Below are 24,173 nucleotides of genomic sequence, written 5' to 3'. Positions count from 1 at the left end.
AATCGGGATTACTTATTCAAAATACGTGCACTTCCTCATTGCTTTCTTTCGAAAACCTTTTCCTAATCAGAATAAGCTCTATTTCATTTTAAAGTCAGGTAAATAGTTAATAAAGTCTGCCAACATTTTTTGATGGTTGTTCCGATGTGAAGCTCACGATAAGAAAAAAACAAATTTTGTGATTTTTTCATGGTAAATGGCGTTCACTCGATAAGGCTGAATTTATATCCGCTTATAATATAAAATTTTCTAATTTCCTGCAATAAAACCTTAAATAGTTCAATTCAATCCAATACTCCACAACAATCAATAGAAAACAATAATTTATAAATGGTATACAAAAGAAAGATCTAATTCAAACTCCCACATAATAAATTTAGTAATAATTTGGGTCTTTCGTATCTATGTTACTATGTTACACTCTAAAATAAAGTAGAAATCAGAAAAAAGGTACCCGGCCATTTCCCACAGAGTTCAACTTCTACATTTATCTGCAAATAGCGTATATTTCCAAACACCCAGTGAATGCGAATTACATATGTAAACTTTTTTTCGGTGAATTTTCTGCAAACATTTTTCATTCAGATGTCGCAATTTATTGTTGTTTTGTTGTTGTTGCAAAAACCTATTAGGCACAATTTGCGTATTGGACGGGGTGTTTTTGGAACATAGGGTGTTGGACAGTCAGCTATACTTGCTTTTGACTTGATTGTTAGTCAAAAGTGATCTCTTCATCCAAACGAAATAAAAAATCCTTCCATGAAATATTTTTTTCTGTTGTATTTTTCTATAAAATCCATTTTTCTATAAAACCTATTAGGCACAATTTGCGTATTGGACGGGGTGTTTTTGAAACATAGGATGTTGGAGAGTCAGCTATATGTACTTGCCTTTTGACTTGGCTGATAGTCAAAAGTGATCTCTTCATCCAAACGAAATAAAAAATCCTTCCATGAAATATTTTTTTCTGTTGTATTTTTATATAAAAATCCAAAAATTCGGACAAAATTTAAAATCTTAAAAAATACTTGCAGTGATCATTTACACCAAATTTGGTTTTATTATAAAATGACACAGTTCAAGGCAGTTTCTTTCTGTCGATATCAATTTTGACGCCTTTGTGCTTGGTACTCAATAAAACTACTTTTTTGTTGGGCTTACACTTATAAACTGTAAGTGTACATTAATTTTTTGCATACAGTAATGTTGAGAAACGAGCCATATTATCCTCCTCTCCTTGCAAATTCTTGGAAGGTCCCGTTTTTTCGAACGTACGGTACCAATAATTTTTGGCTAATAATTTCGAAGCCATAGAAACACTAGAAAAAAATTTGTTAGTTGTTACAGTTCTACTTTTCATGGTAAAAGGCTTGAGTAATCTTCTGACCACAAATTCACTAAAGGGTATTGCCAAATTTCGTATTTTCCTAGATAAGGAAAGCCATTTACGACGTACTTCTTTTCAACGTCTGAAGCCACCCAGAATTTTATTCCAAACTTATCTGATTTGTTTGGCATATACTGTGTAAGTCTACCCCTGGATTTCATTTGAAACAATTGCTCATCTACTGTAATATTTGCTCCTGGTTTGAAACAGTGTTGGTTTTTGAAAATAAATTTATTCCAAACAGTTATCACTAACGCAAATTTATCAGTCGGCAAGGGTTGACTCCTTTCATTTCTTTTATCGAAACGAATGAAACGAAAATTTTCTGTAAAGACATGCCTACATATAATTTTTGTAAATATTAAGGATCCCATTTTTGGTTCCATAAGTACGACAGCTTGAAACCTTTTGCTTCGTATGCAGTATTCAAATAAAAGCTTTTAATTTAACCTGTGAAATTGTCCATTTCTGCTCTAAATCAGTAGAGGATTCTAATTTTATGCAAGTTCTGATATGCTTAATATATTGTGGTCAATAGTAAAAAAGCACTTTGGCTTCTCTTTCATAATATTTATTTTAGCATATGCTATAAGCCCAGAAAAGTCTTTGAATAGTAGTTCAAATAGTTCCACTTGCAGAAACTTCAAATTGCTTATCATCTCCGCTTTAATTATATTCTTCCGTAATCTTCATTGCTTGATTTTTCTCTATTATTTTTACAAAGATTTTCATCATCACGCCTCTCGATATAGAAGCTTTTGTAACAATTATCGCTCGAAACGATTTGGTTTTCCAAAAATTCGTCTTTACTTTCATAATTTAATCTTCAATGTCCGAACATTCCGAAAGTATGTCTTGTATTTTTTTGTAAATTCAAAGTATTTCGTTTTGTTCGTTTTTCGATTTGTAGTTTTTAGGGACATGAAAATAATTTTATCATAATAAGGATAGTTCTTTCCTTCTTTATTCTTACCAACTAGTCCATTTTGACTTTCAATATCAAAATAAATATTTTTTTACCACTGTAAATATCACTCTGAACCGAATTTCTATCGATTTCAACGCAAAACGAGATTTCAACTGAAATAGATTGAATACTAAATAATATATCTAAAGAAAAATATAACAATGGCATAGAAAAACATAACAGTCAAAATAACTGGCAGCGGTACAAGTACTAAAAACAAATATTACCTATATTTGTTTATTGTGGACTCAATCTTCAAATCAGTTATCAAATTATATGCATTTAGTTGTCGTTATAAAAGTCATATAATAGTTTCTGAAAAAAAATATTCAGACAAAGTCAATATTTAAAATCAAAAAAACAAAACCAGTCATATTTTGGCTGTTACCGCGCTAGTCATCTAGTGTGTAGTATATAAGAATAACAATTATTGTCATGGACGTCGCTTATCAGTTCTCTACTTAATGTATATACCTACATTAAGTAGACCACAATGAAACTTGTGTTTTTTTCTAGATACCGTGAAAATATCGTCCGAATTGACGAAAGAAACATTCTGGTGAAGTTTGAGCTCTTAATATTAATATTATTATTAACAGATGAAGAATTACGCACCTCAATTTCAGACATAAAAACACAGGAATATTTTCTAACTTTATTTGGAGGTTTAATGCATTTGATGAAATTATCTCAGTGTAAAATAAAAAAATTGTGATATCTACGTAAATTCTCTAAAAAAAATACTTTTTTTCACACACAATAATTTTTTAAATTCATTAAACACCCAAACAAAATAAGAAAATATACCTGTGTTATTTATATATATTGGAAATCGATAATCATAGCATCAATCAATAGCGAGGATTAATGGATGAATGTTTGACATTTTTTTACTTATCTGTTCATAAAATTTGTTCTAATGAATAAATTTAAATCAAAAATGTATATACTCCTGCAACATGTCGTTGCTACAGAGTATAATATGATTATATATAAATAAATTATCAGAAAAACTTTCCTCCTGTGCAAGCTGTAACTTGAGCAAAAATTTCGATATCTTGCTGAAACTTTGTAAGACCGTTCCTTAGTAAAAAAATACGAGTTAGTAGATGGGCGTAATCGGACCACTGCGACACCCACAAAACGCCATTAACCGAAAACTTATAAAGTGCCATAACATAGAACTGTAATTTCACACAGGGGATCACAGTAACAAGAGGCAACTGTGGGCAAATATAATACAATAATAATACAAATTTCGTTTAGCACAAATTTATAGAAACCCCTACCGACAGTGTGAAAATGTACCGAGTATCTGCAGTTGACTTTTGACCGAAATTATCGGTCAATGTATGTGATTTACAATTGAAATTCAAAGAGAATTCTTTTCTGACAATAGTAACTCTGTGTGTTGAAAATGGGATGAATCGGGTCAATACTTCCCTGAGCCCTTTATACCTAATATAATGATTTTCTAACTTTCTTGTATCTTTATATTGCATATAACAGCCAATATTTTAGCTAACTCAATGAAAATTACAAACAAATGTTTTACTCATAACAGTGTATCTTTGTGCCTATGAAGATTGAGCGAAAGCTCGAATTCTGTAAAATTTGATTTCAAAACACCAAGATGTTCTTCCGTTTTCATAATTTTTTCAATTTTCACTAGTGGGCAAAGAAGTAACCAAGTGAAACATTTTAACCACGCTTTCACGTTCTTGTCGGACAATGCAGGTTTGTTTTGATTGATAGCTGAGAATACTACTGCCTTATATTCTTATTTATTTGCTATGCAGCTAATTTTGGTGTTCGCGAATTGTTACGTCTCATAATTGGTTTTATAGCTCGAGCATGCCGTGAGTAGCTTACGACGGCCTCTACTATTCGAAGCGGTTACGCCTTTTTTATGCAAAATACCTTACACACATACTTACATATGTATTTTTAATTTTTCTTTTCGATGTTTCAAAGACACAGTGGTTTACGTAAATAAAATTGGATGAATTCAGTAATGTATGATATTACTTGTTACCAAGTTAATTATTATAATTTTTTATGGGGATATATTAAGTTGCCAAGAAGTTTGTAACACCGAGGAGAACTCTTAGAAAATTGATCTACTTAAATGATCACCATGGCGAGCTGAGTCGGTTTAACCATGTCCAAAATTCATCAAGATTTCAGATTTCTCGTCACCCTGATCATTTATACATATTTGACCCTATGTATATCTATCTCGCTTAGTTTTAGGTGATACATACAACCGTTAGGTGAACAAAACTATTAAACTCAAGAGTATACAAATTTTGAGAGTTGCCAATGAGCATCGAAAAATCTTAAATCCATTTTGATCCTATGACAACAATTGTGGCTGATCGGGCGCACAGAAAAAAGAGGACAACGCTGAGGTATGAACGAACACACTTGACTTCGTAGAGCGCGCGAGTTACATGTACGAGTACGTATGTAAAAACACCTGACAATGCATTTGACAAATACGGCGAACTGTTAAAGCAAATTGCAACATAACACCATTTCTGGCTTTTGCAATTTGCTTAAACAAATAAAGCAACCGAAATATAATTTAACAAGTGAAATTCCTAAGAATTATCAAAATTAATAAAATTATGCTTATTCAGCAATAATATGTTAAAAGTAAGTTAATATTATTAATAAGCAATTTGTAATTAGAATAAGCTTCATTTTAAGTCAATTTTATTAAATAAAGCAGTCTGTTCTTGATCGCCATCAACGTCACCTCGTTGCAATACAATTTGATTTTTTTGACTTTTTTAAAAACCCGTTCACCGCGACTCAACACGTAATTGGCGCAGTCGGTAATCCTTGGAAAAAAATTACAAGGATAGTGATAAACGTAACTATAACACCCAAACAAATCCTGCGAATCTGTAGCCAACTCAAGAAGTTGACCAGACCCTCCAGGATATAACAAAAATAAAATAAAATAATTTTTCGCAGTGAAAACGACCTTAAATAAAGGCGTTAACCCACCGAAAATACCCGAAAAAAAGAAAACCTTTTGTTTTTCGCAGTGAAAACGACCTTAATTAAAAGCGTTAACCCACCGAAAATAACCGAAAAAAAGAAAACCTTTTGTTTTTCGCAGTGAAAACGACCTTAATTAAAGGCGTTAACCCACCGAAGATAACCGAAAAGAAAACCTTTTGATTTTCGCAGTGGAAACGACCATATATAGGCGTTAACCCACCGAGAATAACCGAAAAAAACAAGCTTTGCAGTGAACAGGAAAAAAAAAAAACAAAGCGTGGAGTCATCATCATCGAGGCGGCAAAAAATATTCGATAACAACAGCATAATGGAACAGGAGCAGATTCAGATTCCCAACGTAGAGCTCATCGAACAACTGAATAGAAGTGAGCAGCAGTTGGAGCAACTTCGACAAGCGTATGTCGAACTCCAACATAGTCAAACAACCAAGGAAAATGAACTTCAACGAGTCATAAAAAATATTCAGCATATACCCACATTCACGGGAAAAGGTGAAATAACGATAAATTCTTTTATGAGCAGCATTGAATATATGCTGTCAAATATAAGAGATGAACAGGTCAAAAAGGAAGCCACCAGGGCAATATATTATAGGACGATACAAGGGGAGGCAAAGGACGTAATAATAAATCTTCCACACCCGGACAACTGGACGGACATCAAAAAGGCGTTGAAATTAAGATACAAACCAGATCTGGAACCCCACGAAGTCTACAGAAGAATATGCAGTATTAAGGCAAACACGGTGAGTGAGTTAGCAATACTTGTGCAAAATATTAAATATAAAGCTGATGAACTTAGAATATATTATAAGGACGATGCAGGGATAGACATGAGCAACGTGGACAGTCTTTTAGTGAACACAATTAAAGAAATTGCACAGGGGACATTATTAGACAAAATTTACGAGGAACATGACCTTTATAATATTATAGAGATAATGACAAAAAGAAGATATGAGGATACATGTATTAGGCCAGAATTTAAAAAAACCAAACTAGCATATGGACAGTACGGACAATACAACAACAATAAGAAATGCTATAACAATAGTAATGAATATTTCTCATAGGCAAAGATGATAGACCAGGTCAAGTTAGACAAAATGTTCAAATTTTTTCACAAAATAAAGGAAATGTTGATAACAATTCTAATCAACTTAGGCAAAATTTCCAACAGAGAGGAAATCGAGATAATAATTCTCACCAATATGGGCAAAGATTCCCAACATATAAAGATAATAATTCAGGTAGAGAGAGGAGAAATATAAACTCTAACCAATTAAGGCTAGATAGAGGCGAACCTATGGAAGTAGATAATATAGAATTCGATCAAGAGAGATCTCAAATGGCAGGACACCCTAGCAGCAGGGGCAGCCAAAATCGCTTGCAAACGCCTAGGCAAAGCTATAGAGAACTTGAAGATTATAGGGAAATTAATGAACCAATTTTTTTTTACAAGGAAGCCTCGGAGAGCTTATCACGAATAGTAATAACAATAAAAAATAAAAAATACATTGCGCTAATAGATACGGGAGCGAATATAAGTTTAGTGGATTCTGAATTGAACGAATTTCGAAAAATTCCACTTAAAAATAATATAACAATCAGAACAGTAACAAGCAAGGAAACAATTACCCATGAAGTGCATACGGAAGCACCAAAAGAATTCAATTTACCTGAAAATGCGTATATAAGATGGAGATCGACATCATTAAAAAATAGAAAATATACATAATTTCATAATAGGAATTGATTTATTAAATCATTTAAACACAATGATAAATCTAATAGATGGAAAAATTTCACTAAATAAAAAAGAATCAGAATTCTTAAATAAACCATTCAATTTCAGTGAAATATGTACCTTAGAAACAACAAGTGAGAAATTAAAAGAAATTAAATTAGATCATCTTAGTGCAGAAGAGTTTAGAGAAATCACGAAATTATTGAAAAAATTCGAAAACCTTTTATTTAAAGAAGGAGAGAAATTAACAAGTACTACGGAAATTCAACATGAAATAAAAACTATTACAGAAGAGCAAATAAATTCTAAATTATATAGATATCCACCCCAGCATGAGAAAGAGGTTAGAAAACAAATCAGAGAAATGGAGGAACAAGGAATTATAAGGAAAAGTAATTCTCGATATTCCAGCCCTTTAATAGTAATTCCAAAGAAAATGGATAATTCAGGGAAAAGAAAGTACAGGATAGTAGTTAATCGATTATAGAAAGTTAAATGAGGTAACAATAGATGATAAATATCCTCTTCCTAACATTGATTCAATTTTAGATAAATTAGTACGAGCCCAATATTTTACTACACTAGACTTAGCAAAAGGTGATCATCAAATTACAATCAAAGAGGAAGATAGGTGTAAAACAGCTTTCGTAACACCTCATGGCTTGTATGAATTTACAAGAATGCCATTCGGGTTAAAGAATGCACCAGCAACCTTTCAACGACTCATGAACGAAATTTTACGAGACTTTATAAACAAAACATGCGTGGTATACTTAGATGATATACTAATCTTTAGTACAACGTTACAGGAACATATACAATCAATTTGAGATATTGTCAAGGTTTTAGAATCAAAAAATTTAAAAATACAAATGGATAAATGTAATTTTCTGAAAAAAGAAACAGAATTTTTAGGACATATTCTAACAAAAGATGGTATCAAACCGAATCCAAATAAAATCAAAGTAATAGAAGAATTAGAATTACCAAAAACGGAAAAACAGATTAAGAGCTTTTTAGATATAACAGGTTATTATAGGAAATTTGTTAAGGACTATGCAAAGGTAGCACAACCAATTACAAAATATCTAAAAAAAAGGAGTCCGAATTAATATAAAAGATCCTTCATATATAGAAGCATTCGAAAAATTTAAACGATTATTAAGCTCGCATCCAATTTTACCGTACCCAAATTTTGAAAAATTATTTACATTAACTACAGATGCATCAAATTATGCAATAGGAGCATTTATATCTCAAGAAGGACACCCAATATGTTATGCATCAAGAACCTTAAATAATCATGAACGAAATTATTCAGCAACTGATAAAGAGTTTTTAGCAATTATTTGGAGCGTAAACTACTTTAGACCATATTTATACGGTAGAAAATTTAAGATCGTAACAGATCATCAACCAATCAAATATTTACATTCAAAATATAGAGGGCAGGACATGTCACCAAAACATCAACGATGGTTGTTAAAATTAGGTGAATATCAATTTGACATCGAATATATTAAAGGAAAGGAAAACAGAGTAGCAGATTTTCTTAGCAGAATACAGGATAATGAAGATGAGATAAAAGAAAATGAGGATGAAAATACCGATGGAATTTCAGAGGACGACCTAAATATAGTTAACAATTTAGATGACGATACATCAATGCAAACAATACATTCAGCAGAAGAAAATTTACAAAACCATTTTTATATAAAGGAGGAGATAGTTAATAAATATAAAACCCAAATTATTTTGACGAACAATAAGACAGAAGAACTAAAACAGATACATGGAAAAAGAATTATTTTTATTTCAGAATATCATTTTGATAGATTGAGTGAAATATTTAAAAAAATATATAACAAAAGGAAAAGTAGGAATTTATTCGGAATTATCCGAGCGACAGTACAATATAGTACAAGAGAAATTAATAGAAATGTTTTCAAATGATAGACAATTAGAATTTATAGAGAGCACTATGAGAGCACAGGATATAGAAACAGAAGTGGAAGCTGTTAAACAAATTTCGTTGTATCATATTAGAGAAAGTATGCATTCGGGCATACAAGAAACGTAGAATCAACTTAGAAATAAAATTTATTATCCTAAATTAGGTGAGTTAATACAAATAGTAATTAACCAATGCGAAACATGTCAAGAAATAAAATATGATAGGAGACCTATTAAACAAAAATTTTTTCATACGGAAACGCCTACGAAGAATAATGAAATAATCCACATAGACACCTATGTAATGAAAAGATTCCATTTTTTAACAATTATAGACAAATTTTCTAAATATGGAGTAACATATTCTTTAACTGATAGAAATCACATTACATTCATCGAACAATTAGAAGACTATTTTACCAAAATAGGAAAACCGAAGAAAATAGTAGCTGACAATGAATTGAATGCTACAAGAATTAAGGAATTTTTAAATAATGAAAATATAGAACTCCATTTAACCAAACCCAACAGTCATACGGGTAATGAAGACATTGAAAGATTCCATAATACAATTTCAGAAAAATTTAGAATGTTATATAAATTAAATAAGAATGTATCAGTTAAGCAGCTAATTCAAAAAGCTATTAGGAATTATAATGATAGATTTCATTCTACAATAAAATTCACACCCAACGAGGTACATAACAATAAAGTAGATAAAGAGATAGTAAGAAAAAATTTAGAACAGCAAAAAGAAAAGACAATCAACAAACTAAATAGGAACAGGGAAGACTATACAGAACAAAGAACGGAAGGATTTATAAAAAATTATAAAGCAGTTAGGCACAAGGAACAGCCTAAATATAGAAAACAAAACTTAGAAAAAATCCATAATAGTAATATAAAGAGACCTTTAAAATTTACAGATTTGGATAATGTGGACAATAATAGCTCAAATGACACAACATTGTAACGGGACAATAGATTTAACAGAAATAAAGGAACAAATCGGATTTATAGATTTACAGATTAGAGATCAAACAGTACCGAAAGATAGGGATATAATACTACATATTATTGACATTCAACAATTAGAAAATATTATTAATGCTATGACAGATAATGTAATTTTGATGAAATTGGAAAATAAAGAAATATTGCAAAGAGAATTGTTAGATACAAGAAACAAACTACTGACACTTATGACAGTTAGAGATAGAAATAAAAGAGGACTGATTAATGCAATTGGCAGTATGTCAAAATGGCTTTTTGGTACAATGGACGAAGACGACAGACAAAATATACAGACAAAAAACTTTTTAGGGGGCGGGGCCACGCCCACTTTTCCAAAAAAATTACGTCCAAATATGCCCCTCCCTAATGTGATCCTTTGTGCCAAATTTCATTTTAATATCTTTATTTATGACTTAGTTATGACACTTTGTAGGTTTTCGGTTTCCGCCATTTTGTGGGCGTGGCAGTGGGCCGATTTTGCCCATCTTCGAACTTAACCTTCTTATGGAGCCAAGAAATACGTGTTCCAAGTTTCATCATGATATCTCAATTTTTACTCAAGTTACAGCTTGCACGGACGGACGGACGGACGGACAGACAGACATCCGGATTTCAACTCTATTCGTCACCCTGATCACTTTGGTATGTATAACCCTATATCTGACTCTTTTAGTTTTAGGACTTAGAAACAACCGTTATGTGAACAAAACTATAATACTCTCTTTAGCAACTTTGTTGCGAGAGTATAAAAATATTGTAACATTAAAATATAAAGACAGTCAGAATTTCACGAAAAAAATTACATTTGACGAAATAGTAGAAGAACATAAATCGAATATAGAAAACATTTTTAAATTAAAAATTCATACGAAAATATCTCATATTTGCAACATATTAAGCATAATTATAATTATATTAGTTGCTACTGTCATTATAAAAAAACACAAATATATAAAAATTATATTAAATAAAAGAATTCAGGAGAATTCTACTATAAAGGGGGGAGTAGTTACATGCACGAGTACGTATGTAAAACACCTGACAATGCATTTGACAAATACGACGAACTGTTAAAGCAAATTGCAACATAACACCATTTCCGGCTTTTGCAATTTGCTTAAACAAATAAAGCAACCGAAATATAATTTAACAAGTGAAATTCCTAAGAATTATCAAAATTAATAAAAGTATGCTTATTCAGCAATAATATTTTAAAAGTAAGTTAATATTATTAATAAGCAATTTGTAATTAGAATAAGCTTCATTTTAAGTCAATTTTATTAAATAAAGCAGTCTGTTCTTGATCGCCATCAACGTCACCTCGTTGCAATACAATTTGATTTTTTTGACTTTTTTAAAAACCCGTTTACCGCGACTCAACACGTAATTCGCGCGTTCCTTATGAATAAATTTGATTTCGTTGTAAGATGAGCGTATAACAAAATATGCACAGCGTGATAGAAAATTATTCGTCAATGCTGGTGCGTCTGTGCCTTTTTTCGTTCGCCGGAATGTTTGAAATTTTACAAATGACACATTGAGAGACATGTGCACATATACATATAAATATGTATGTACATATGTACACTACGAAGATATATTCAGAGTGAGATTAAATGACAGATTATTTGCAACTGAAAAAACATTTGTTTGATTTTGTGAATTACTAATTCACGGATGCTTAAATAAAGCCCGGCGAAGAGGGCTGGATATGCTAGTCGTTATTAAAGTATAGTAACATTTTATTGGTAATTGTTCCCAACTATGATTCAATTATAGATGGTAGTTTCGATACGAGCGTGCTGCCTGTTAGGCGAGAAGTTTTTGTACCCATAATGTTAAAATTAATTATTTTTTTGATTTTCTAATGAGTTTCTGTTTACATTATGATGGTTTTATGTTACATACATTATATTCGTATTCGTATTCAGTTATTACTCAAAAATAGCAATTGAAATTTGAAAGAACAAAATAAAAAAAATGAAAACGGCTGATTTTGAGATTATGGATCCAATTACTTTTGTCAAATTTTTGTTTTTGTGAACAAATTTCGTATTCGAGTGTTTTCCCCAAGTGAAGGTCAGGATAAGAAAATTTGTGAATTTGTTCACGGGGAATGTCGTTCACGGGGAATGTCGTTCACGCAAATTTTACGATAAAGCTAATTAATTTATATTGTCCCGTTCACTAAGTAATTTCGGTTTTTAATTGTAATTTATCATCTTTCGGGCAAGAGACGCTCATAATATTTTTGATCTTTCCAGGCAATGAACGGGCAGAATTGGTTTTTACATCTTGATTTGAAGTAAATGCTCTCCCATTCAAAAAGTTCAAAGGTACCAAGTCTGAAGAATTTGATGAGTGTGGTAGCACATCTGGTTCATGCCCACTTTTCGTTGCCAGTAAAAATGCATTTCAAAAATTGATCATTTGATTTTTGACAGTCGTTAATGCTACAAAGCAAATTACGTTCTGCAAACATATGAGGAACCCGTTTTCAGGTGCTTGTGAACGGTCGTATTAGGTAAATATATAAAATATCTGGGGTTTTATTCGACGCTTTGCGTTGATCAGTGACTTTATTTTATCCAGATCTGCTTCAAGATTCCCTCCAAGATGTGATGCGTCCTCAAGATCGACATTTTTGGGACGAAATTTTGAAACCAATTTAAGCATTGGCATTTCCTCACATAACATAATTTTGGTGTTGCTTGAGCTGCATTTTTACCCTTTTGATAGTAAAATATGCCGAAAATTCTGCTTTCGATCTTTCATCTTCGATAGTGCACCAAACAACAAACTTAAGACATTTTTTAAAAACAAATTACTTAGTGAACGACCCAATAGTAAATTATAACAACGATGTAATTTGAACTATTTAGTTCTACTTACTTAAGCCCATCACTACGTTCAGCAACACCATGTCCACAGCGCTTGTCTTTCTTCCATTCCCCCATATATATTTCAGTCACTGCAGAATCTAGTTGTTCATCTTCCATTGTAAAGCTAGCGTTGGAATCTGTGTGAGCCGACCTTAAGGAAAGAAACAATTATTCTTGAATTTGCTTTGGCAAAAGTATATTATTATACATGTATACCTTGTAGTTAGGTTGGATTGTTCTGATCCGGTGCTTGCCCACGATGAAGTTGACGCCGTTGACCTAACGCTGCTGGATGTTAAGGTGCCACGTTTCTCCAAATCTCCTGTACTTTTTTGTTTTCGCATTTTAAACCCCTATCAAATATTTTTTTAATTATAATGCATTTATTAATCTGATGACGTCTTACAGATAAAAATCCTTTTTTTGACTTCTCTGTCAAACTATTGCGTCGAGCAGGTAGTTTATCCGATCTTGCAGTTAGCACGAAACCCCCTCTTATTTCTTCTGACCGAACTTTGTCGACTTCTCCAATATCTGAACTCCGTAACGAGTTTAAGGACGTGTGAGTATCTTTCCGTCGATAATGTGATGCTAGTCCGAAGGGAGCTGAAGTCCGAATACCATATCCGTGACGTTTTCCCTCTTGCCATTGCCCCTGATATTTTCCTTCACATAAATTAATTTTTATATAAATAATTTTTAGAACAAGTTGCTTACATACTCGAAAATTTTTTCAATAATGCGCTATATGTGTTGTTTGCAGTAATTATAGTAAATACAGAAATTAAATAGCGAAATGTTTCGACTTTCGAAGTAGATTAACTCAGTAACAGGTCATCGATGAACTTAATTAAATTTTCTGCGATGAAGTTTCACAAAGGACGATATGGTGAATTCAATCGAAATCGTATCGATTGAAATGGTTACCTATTTTTTTTGGAAAAACTAGACATATCGCAACAATACAACTAGAACAAGGCAGATCAGTATATACACAGCGGTACACAATTTTTTGTTTCACCATGACAATGCGAGCTTTCAGACATCCATTGAAAAAACTTCATTGTTGAGCACTTAAAGCATCGTTTTAACTTTGCTTCGACAATCGGTTCAAATGCAAGATGCAAAAGTGTATAGATCTTAATGAAGAATATTTTGAAAAATACTTAAGCGATTTTAGATGATTAATATTTGTTTCTAGTCGAACGTATAAAATGCCATAACCAAGCACTAAATCACATGTGCTAAAAATAACAAAAAAATGGGCATAGCCTCGCTCTCTAATAGGTTTAATGTACATATCTCGTAAACCACTAAGCCTACAATAACCAAATTCGCTTGGTACCAATTCTATAAGAACCCTAACCGTTAGTGAATGAAGTCGAATGATAACCCGTACTCTCTCCATACAACGGTTTTGTTAAAAATTAAAGCGGGATAAATCAATAACCAAATGCATTTGATACATTAACGGTTTACACCTAGGATGATACAAGAGGGCCTTATAGGAGCCGGGTTCAAATTTGGAGGATGGGCGTAGTACCGCCGACATTTAGGTGAAATAATATATCCGAATTATATTCCGAATTTGTGGACACACGGCATTTTGGCATTTTGCCAAAAATAATGGAAATACTCTTGTGTGAAAAGTGGTTTGAATCGGGATAAAATTTCACATAAACCTCATGTGAAAGTGAATTTAATGAAATTGAAGAAGCGCAATTTCCTTATAACAGTGTATCTTCGTAACTATAATGAAAACTATCTCAGACTCATAAACCTAACAAATAATATTCACCTAAAGGTATTTTACGTCATTTGACACTTGGAGTTGCAAGAGTTTAAAATGTTCAGTTATACCCGAGCTTAGCACTTCTTTACTTGTTGAATGCAATCTTGGTGCTACATTGGTTGATTTATAAAAACTCCTTATATTCCATGAGTGAATTCGAACTACAACCGAGCATACATGCTATATAACATAATTTTAATAATAATACCCAACGATTACCCTCATCCCGCCCAACCGACGTGAGGAAGAAGAAATATTATACCAAGCATTTTCCTATAGATAGATTATAAGTTTTAAACTATTAGTATATAAGGGGAGATTTAACCTGGAATCCCAAAAGTAAAAATGGTTTTTGAACGGACACTAACTTCTCCAAATGGACTTAATATCTAGGGTTTCATACCACAGAAGCATAGTCTAGAATTCCCAAAGATGTGAAAAAAATTGTTGTAGTAAGCGGATCCATAAATTCTTTTAAAATTGAAAACCATGGAAGATGCTTGAAGATGAAAATTGAGTTTTAGAAATATTGGTTGAAAACCGAAAAGATATATTTATTCAAATAAATGGAGTTGTTTACTTTATCAAAAGCTTTACCAAAATCGGTGTATATAACATCAGTATGCCTGTTGATACACAATTCTAGCAAATTAGTTACTGTAGATTTCCCTTTAAGAAAACTCTGCTGAAATCCAGAAAGTTATTTCGTCTGTTTTAATTGCTTCAACAAGTTTAGGTATTGCTGACAACTTTGCTATTCTCCTATAGTTTTCAATGGATGACGTAAATCCACTCTTATGTAAAGGAATTATAAATGACTTTTTCTATATTGATGGAAATAAGCCTAGCTTAAGAGATACATTAAATAGTTTTGTTAAGGATTAGTATAAATATATAAGAGGCTTTACAAAGTAAATAGAACTTTTTGAATCTAAAGCCCCCTGGTGGCGCCATCTATATAATTTCATGACATTTCATTGATTGAAAGTGAAGTTATTGCGTTTTAAGTGTCAGTATGCTTGTGTTATAGGTGCGAAAATGAGCTTCGATCAAGTAGTCAACATTAAATTTTCACGCACAGTTTTTTGCCGAAATCATCATTGAAATACATGAAAATGGAACTGAACATCTCCAAAACATCGATTTATCGCATTTTGACCGAACATTTGGGCTTACAAATGGTGTGTGCACGGTTTGTTCCGCACGAATTGACTGACGACCAAAAATTGCTCAGAATCCAACATTCGAAGGACATCATTAAAGAGGTCAAAAAGGACAAAAACTTTCTTTACATTATTGTGACTGGTGACGAAACGTAGTGTTTCCAATATGATCCCGAAACGAAACGTCAGACTGCTGAATGGAAGGCACCGGACGAGCCAAACACACAAAAAATTGCGCATAGAGAAGTCAAAAGTGAAGACAATGCTGATTTGTTTTTATAATTCCAAGGGTATTGTTAACAAAGAATTTGTTCCACCTGGCCAAAACGTTAATGAGGTATTCTACCTTGGACTTTTGAAGCGTTTCGTGCGCCGTATTTGACGTGTTCGGCCCGAATATCGCGAAGATGAAAGTTGGCGTTTGTTGCACGATAATTGGCCGTCTTTGACCGATTATTTGACCAAAAATCACATTTTAACCATTAACCACTCCCCGTATTCACCTGAGATGGCACCGTGCGACTTCTTCCTTTTCGGAAAAATGCATTTACACTTGAAAGGAATATGCAGACGTAGAGGCCATTCAAAAGGCTTGCTTATTTTGAATAAAATAAATTGATTTTGCCGAAAAAACAATTTGTTCTGTTTTTTGGTAAAGTCTTGTTTACTTTGGAACGCATGTGTGTTTGGCACATTTTTAAGGAAGAGTGAAGGAATCATATCTGGGCCGTAATAAAATTTTTGTTTTAACATATTTAACTGATCTAAGGTGTATACTTCGCAAAAGTTAAGAGCATTAATTACAGTAATCGGACTTAACTTCGGCTGATACGGAACACATTTACATACTGGATCACGTCTAATATTATTTTTATACTCTTGCAATAAGTTGCCACAGAGTATTATAGTTTTATTCAATTAACGGTTGTACGTATCACCTAAAATTAATTGAGATATTGCGTTATATGTATATACATATAAGTTAATAAAATACTTTTTATATTTTTATTTTAAAAAGAATTTTATTTTATAATATAATTTTTTCCGTTTATTTATTTTTATTTGTTGGGAAGACTATGTCTTCTTAATCCAACTTCTTTTCTTAACTAAGCTTATTGACTACCACTTAACTACTGAATTCAAAACTTATGTTAAAAATTAGTAAAGTGTGTGAGCAGCGATCATCACATGCATTGCAACGTGACCGTATATTCAATGCAGGCGCTATGTCAGCACTTTTGGGTCGCGCGTGCAACGATCGGAAATGGACTAAACAAAATTTGGGACGTAAACAGGAAATGATAGTCGGCGAAAGTGTAGCAAAAATATGCTTATACGTTTCGTAATAATTATTGAGAAATGTAAATATGTTTGGTGAGAAATGTAAATATGTTTAGTGTTAACTCCTCCCTTCTTAATTTGATTGTCCTCAATCATTTTAGAAAAAGGGGATATTATTCAATCTTGGTGGTTTGCTAGGAGCTTCTAATTCTATTGGCTTGGGAGTATCAATATAAGATGGTAATTTTATTTCCGTATGGGGCTCTACACTAGTGCGTGGAATTTGAGATTCCCAAACAATAATTTCTTTAGTATTTCTGAAGAAAAATTTCAAACATGCAATGGAAACGATAATTAGACTAAGAATAACATAAATTGACCATCTTCCGATTTTTAGATGTTTTTGAATGGTTGAAATAACCTCCGTATTATTAATCTGCATTTCATTGAGAGCTTCGAGTGATAGTAAGTTAATGCGGTCACTTTCAAAAGGAGTAGGCTGCATTAATGCAGGAATCATTTGTAGAGGTGAGGCCTCTATGTTACTAAAAATTCTACTGTTAGCTTTAATAGTGCTATTATGAAATTTAATAAGGAATGTGCCAGAAAGATTTCGCATCGTTTCATCGATATAAATAGATGCGTTGTAATTATTTAGTAGGATAACGCCAGATTCGATTTCTTCGATTAATGGGATGTGATGATTGTTGCTCGTTACACATGTAGAATTTTGACTACTTATAAGATTAGGAATACATTTTGTATCTGAAATATTCTTTATTTGATCTTCTTTACAAATTCTTATATTATTAAAATTTTCACAATCATTTACTATACCATAGATAGTTTTTCCGTTTTTTAAAATCCGTTTAAATTCTAAATTAATTATAGAGTTTTCCTTTTTTACCGGTCTTAAAATTATGTTTTCATAGGTTTCCTTTTTTGTTAACGGAACCTTAATCAAATATAAAATATATTTTTTTATTAGTACTGTATAGGACAGATACTTTAGCAAATTGGAGTGCATCTTCGGGACTCACGAACATAATATTTTCTTCACTAATTTTACTTAAAGCAATTTCAATTTCTTTTTTGTCTAATATTGATGGGTTTACAATTCCAAGCTTTGCCCATTCGATTCCATTTTGAATATTTTTCAATTCTTCTTTAATTAATCTTACTCTGTTTTGTAAACTTATAACTATTTCGTTTTCTAATAATACATCTTTTCTTATGGCATTTGACATTTTATTTACCATATTTGTCAGGTTATTTAATCTTTTATTAAAAGCTTCGTTTACATAAACTTGTTTATTATTATTTTTATTTAAATCGTTTATATTACTAGCTATTATTTCAAAGTCGTCGTGATCTGGTGATCCTGCGACGTACTTCCAAATAGTACCTATGGCATTTATTGCCCTTTTATTTTTTATAGTGGGTGTTATATTTTCTAAAATATTTTCGGTAAGTCTTAATTCGTGGGTCAGGATAGGATACAGGTTGTGGTGATTTGGGATGTTTTGTTGGATAAATGTATGGGTGTTGGATATGGATATTGCGTACTGTGCCAGGTCTATTGGATGTAAAATAGTAAAAGTTCCTTGCTGAATTTTAGCTGTACCTCTACTGATCGTGATAACGTATGAAGACGTATAATCCAAGATTTGGACCTCCGTCGCCACACAAGTTAGGAAGAATCTGAAAAAATATTTTATTGTCTTTTAATATTGTTTTTGTGAACAGTCCTGCCTGCCATCGTGAGGACGGTTGTATTCCTATCTTCTTTAACTATTTCTTTTTTATACCTTGGCGTAAGTTTCGATCCTAATCTCCTGTTAATTCTGACGAATATCTCTTCTCCTGGTGATTTCATGCCTAATTTGGTTATGGTAGTTTAAGTCCTGTTTTTGTTTTTCTGTCAAACGATTAATGATGTCTTGTTTATCCAAGATAGCTTTTTTTAGATCATTATTTGAATTTCTGTGGAAAAATATGTCTATAGGCTTTCTACCGGTGGTGGAGTGAATTGATCTGTTATACTCGTGTATTGTTCTTGTAAGTAAATCGTGAAAAGTTGTATGAAGTTTATCTGGTTTTATGCATCTCATAATCTCTGAAAGGGTAGAATGAAGTCTTTCTACTTGACCATTAACAGAGCTGGAGTAAGGGGGTGTAGTAAAGATTTGTATGCCAAATTGATCTTTGAGGAGGAAATTTATTGATGCGGAATTTAGGGATTTTTCGTTATCTATGACCATGGATTTAGGAATACCGAATGCCAAAATTATTTCTTTTAACGGTTCTTTGACATCTTCAACTGCTTTTGATTTTAAAATTTTCGCTAAAGCATACTTTGAAAATTTATCTATTGCGGTGAGAACAAGGTTTCCTTCGGTGGAGTAAATGTCGATATGAACAATTTCTCCGGGATTTTGTGGTATTGGTGTGGGCTGAAATTGTGGTTTGTTGGGACGACGATCGTACTTTTGCTCTCTGCAGACTTGACAATTTTTAACGATTCTATTAGATTTTTCGTTCATTTTAGGAAAGTAGTAATTCTGTTTTATTTGCTCTATATTTTCTTTAGAGTTTCGGTGGGCTCTTCTGTGCTCATTGATAAAGATTTCTTCTTGTTCTACGGCGTTAGTTATTTCTTTAACCTGTGACTGTGTGAATCTTATTTTATAGTTTCTGAAATGGTCGGGAATTAAATCCTGAATTATTCCCATGATTGGTTCAGTGGTGAATAAGCCATTGATGACGCTAGGATTAAGATATTTTTTTAATGTTGAAATTAGAAGGTCCTTGGTGTAGTGTGGTTTTTGTATTATGTGTCTATGATAGGTTGGAAATGGAATCTCAAATTTGTAGTTGTCTTTTTTACCTATACTAATATGGAGTTGGTTTTTGAAAACGTTTATGGGGCATTCTACTGCTGGTATTTTGTTATCCGAAGAACTTTCGTCACTGTGTTGGGTTGGCGTCGTGGAATTTATTTGAGATGGCCTAGATAGTGCATCCGCAACAACATTTGTTTTTCCTGGTTGATACTTCAACTCGTAGTTGTATTCCTCTAGGATCGCTTTCCATCTTTTCATCTTGCTGTTAGTATTTTTGTTGCTAAGTGCGTATGTCAAAGGTTGGTGGTCTGTCAATATGGTTACTTTTCGCGATCCGTATAGATAGTTCCTTAATGAATTTAAAGCCCAAATTATAGCCAACATCTCTTTTTCGTTTGTGGCATAATTTTCTTCAGTTTTACTAAGAGTTCTTGAGAGAAATGTTACGGGCCTTTTATCTTGCGAGAGGACTGCGCCGATTGCGTAGTCGGAAGCGTCTGTCGTTAAATCAAAACCTTTTTCAAAATCTGGGTGAGATAGGGTGACATCGTCTGACACTAGTGAATTTTTTAATTTTTGGAATGCATCTAAAGCGTTCTGGTTTAAACAAATTTTTACATTTTTGGATGAATTTTTCGAGATGCGTCCTTCTTCTCCTCTTAAAAGGGATGTAAGGGGTTTGGCGAGCTTCGCATAATCCTTAATGAAACGTCGGTAGTAACCTGACATGCCTAGAAAGCTTCTCAAATCTTTTAGGGTTTTTGGTGGTGCTAATTGGGCTATTGCTTCTACTTTTTGTTGATTAGCTCGTATTCCAGCGGTTCCTACGATAAATCCTAGGAATTCGATTTCAGTTCTGAAAAATTCACATTTATCAAGCTGTACTTTGAAGTTCGCAGCTTCTAATGTTTTAAATACTTTACTGAGATTTTCAAAGTGTTCTTCTTCGCTTTTTGAAAAGATAACTATGTCATCTATATATACGTAGCATATTTTCCCTATAAGGTTTCTCAAGACATCATCTAAAGTACGTTGGAAAATTGAAGGGGAGTTTTTTAATCCAAATGGGAGTCTGACAAATTCAAATTTTCCATTGTTTACCGAAAAAGCGGTTTTCTCAACGTCACATTCCTTTAAAGGAATCTGGTGGAAACCACTCTTCAAATCAACAACTGAAAAGTATTTGTTTTTTCCTAGATTCGCCAGAACTTCATTTATTTCCGGAATCGGGTATCTGTCGGCTACAGTAATAGCGTTTAGCTTTCTGTAATCAATGACCATTCTGTACTTTTTCTCTCCAGATGCGTCCATCTTTTTTGGAACAATCCAAACTGGTGCATTATACGGAGATCTAGAAGGTCTTATAATTCCGTCGTTTAGGAGTTCTTTTATCTGTTTTTCAACTTCATTTTTTAGTGCCATGGGGTACGGATATGATTTCGAATAAATTGGTGAGTCTGACTTGGTGCGAATTTCGCCTCGAACTCGAGAAGTGAATGTAAGTTTGTTGTTGGGATCTGTGAATAGATTGGGATGGTTTCTTATGACTTGTTCTAATTGAGATTTTTGGTTGTCATCCATATGGTTGGTTCTAAATTCCATTTTATTTACAGACTCGGATATATGTTGGTGAATTTTTATCTTTGTTTTATGATTTATCATCATATATCTATCTTTTATGTGAATAACTGCATTAAGTTCTTCCAAGCTATCGTGACCTAAGATACCATGGAATGATTTTAGAGAAGGTAAAATGTAAAATTTTATGGGGTGGTTCGGTAAATTGAAAAGATTTGCAAACGTATGGTGCGTTATCTTTATATGTATTACCTGAAACTGAATTGGCAAAGAAAGACTTTTCGTTTTGCTTGGGATTGGTAACAAGGTTTGGCTGGATATAATTTTTATTAGATCCCGTGTCTATTAAGATTTTCAAAGTTTGGCCATTCTTCGCCTAAAATCTTGGGTAGGGATTTCATATTGTTGATTCTGTTGATCAAAGGATTCAGCGTATCCTTCGATGTCTTCATTCTGCAGTTGCTGGTAGTAATTTTCTTCGTAATTATCAGGTTGAACTTCTCCAGATTCCATTAAATTATTGTAATGTTGTTCTTCGGTTTGTATGTGAAAATTTCGTTGTTGTTTAAATGGTGGTGGAACATGATTCAGGGATGGAGGTCTTTTGCCTTGGAGTTGTGTCATTTGACGGGGTCTATTTTGGTAGTTAATATTCCTCGATTGTACCGACTTATCAACGTCCATCGGTTCAGGTTTTTGAGGTTTGGGTGCTGTTGGCCTTGGGGGTGGGAATTGGAATTGTTGGCGCATTTGGTAATGTGGTTGAAACATAGGTTGGGAGTTACGGTTAGGGAAAGGATGTTGATTTTCGAATGTATTTCGTTGCATATTATTTATAGGTTTGTTATAATTGGTTGAATGTTGGAATGTTAGTTCTGGGTAAAATGGTGTACTATTATTTCGTATATTACGCATTGGAGGGAGTGGTGGTTGTTGACGATGTTTATGGTTTTGGCGATTGTTCGCGTATTCTGACCTATAATGTTGATTTTCTAATTTCAAGCATAGGTGTAGTGCTTGTGGGAGGTCTGAAGGTTCACGAATACCAAGTAATCTTGGTAGATCTCCATTTAAACCACGGACAAAAGTATCAAGAGCTTTGTCTCGATAAGTTTGAGTCAGAAGTCTCATGGACTCACTTCCAATTTCCATGCAGCCAATTTTATTTAATATTAACGATAAATGTGCATAGACTTCCTGATAGAAATTCTGTATGGTATTTCTTCCCTGGATAAGCGCAGTCATTTGGTACTCTAACGTTCCTAAGTCACGTTTGTCTGCGTAATGTAATGTTAGGCATTTTACTATACTATTCCAATTGAGTGGTGTATTATACGATTCTAACGTTATATCGGCATTTCCTACTATTTTGTTCCTTATGACGCTAAGGATGCCATAATATTTGGGTGTTCCTGCCATAGAGCTATAAATTTGCAGTACTCTATCGACACTTTTCTTCCATGAAATAAATTCTGCGGGGTTTCCGGAAAAATCTCTTAAACTTCTCACAATATCGGGTATTTTGTCTAACTCGTTTAGGTTTCCTCTGTATCTTTCTTCTATGGTCTGGTCGTTTCCATAGTTAATGTCTGCGTTAGGGTTTATTATTGATTGTACTATATTTCTACACTGTTGTGCACAAATAGACGCTATTCTGTTCTCTAGGTCTCTTGCGGACATTTGGTTTGGGGGGGAATGGGGATTTGGAACGTTAAGAAGGGGTGGTCTTACTAAATTGTTAGGGTTAGCCATATTGATTCGCAAGGTTAACTATAATTTAATCTTCGTTTTTATTATTAATTTTTATTTAATTTTTTATTATTATTTTGTTTTTATTTCTTATTTAATTAGTATAAAGGTATGGTATCTCTATTTACTATTGAAACGTTTTTTTTTTTTTTTTTTTTTTTTATTACTATAACATCGAAAATATTAAAATAATTAATGACTTACAATATTAGGTAGACCTGCTGCATTGTTTTATTACTTGCTGCTGATTCTGATTCTGTTGCTGTTATTGGTGATTAGTTTTGTTGTTGATGTTTCTGATGTTGTTGTTTTCGATGATGAGTTTCGTTGTTGCTATTTCTGATGTTGTTGTTATCGATGATTAGTTTCGTTGTTGCTATTTCTGATGTTGTTGTTATCGATGATTAATTTCGTTGTTGCTATTTCTGATGTTGTTGTTATCGATGATTAGTTTCGTTGTCGTTATTTCTGATGTTGTTGTTATCGATGATTAGTTTCGTTGTTGCTATTTCTGATGTTGTTGTTATTTATTTTAAAATGTTCTCTTTGCTGTTTGCTGTCTGCTTTTTTATGCACAAAAATGTTTCTCATAATTTAATTTTTAAAAAAATGTCATTATTTGATTGTTTGTTTTTTTTTTCTTTTAATTTACCGCACCGATCGCTCGAATTTCGTCCTTTTTGCATATGTTGCTACTCGGGATTCGGTAACGACACTTTATCGCGCGGTTGCCTGTGGACGGACACTACAGGCAAGGGTTTTCACGAAAAATTTTTTATTTAAAT

At 32.7% G+C, this 24,173-nt stretch overlaps 1 protein-coding gene across 6 annotated transcripts in view; it reads right to left on the bottom strand.

Annotated features, from left to right (window-relative positions):
• The window catches only part of LOC105224287 (junctophilin-1), a 159,805-nt gene that overhangs the window by 70,074 nt on the left and 65,558 nt on the right, over positions 1-24,173 (bottom strand). For all 6 annotated transcript variants that reach the window (XM_049462441.1, XM_049462442.1, XM_049462443.1 and 3 more), the window contains exons 4-6: positions 13,389-13,648; positions 13,199-13,335; positions 12,993-13,133 (exon numbers count right to left, since the gene is read on the bottom strand). In XM_049462441.1, the coding sequence (XP_049318398.1) occupies positions 12,993-13,133; positions 13,199-13,335; positions 13,389-13,648 (538 nt within the window). The remainder of the gene's footprint in view (positions 1-12,992; positions 13,134-13,198; positions 13,336-13,388; positions 13,649-24,173) is intronic.

This window comes from Bactrocera dorsalis, chromosome 1, assembly GCF_023373825.1.
Source record: "Bactrocera dorsalis isolate Fly_Bdor chromosome 1, ASM2337382v1, whole genome shotgun sequence".
Classification (NCBI taxonomy): Eukaryota; Metazoa; Arthropoda; class Insecta; order Diptera; family Tephritidae; genus Bactrocera; species Bactrocera dorsalis.
Note: the sequence above shows the minus strand (reverse complement) of the source record. Positions and strands in the feature narration are given on the sequence as shown.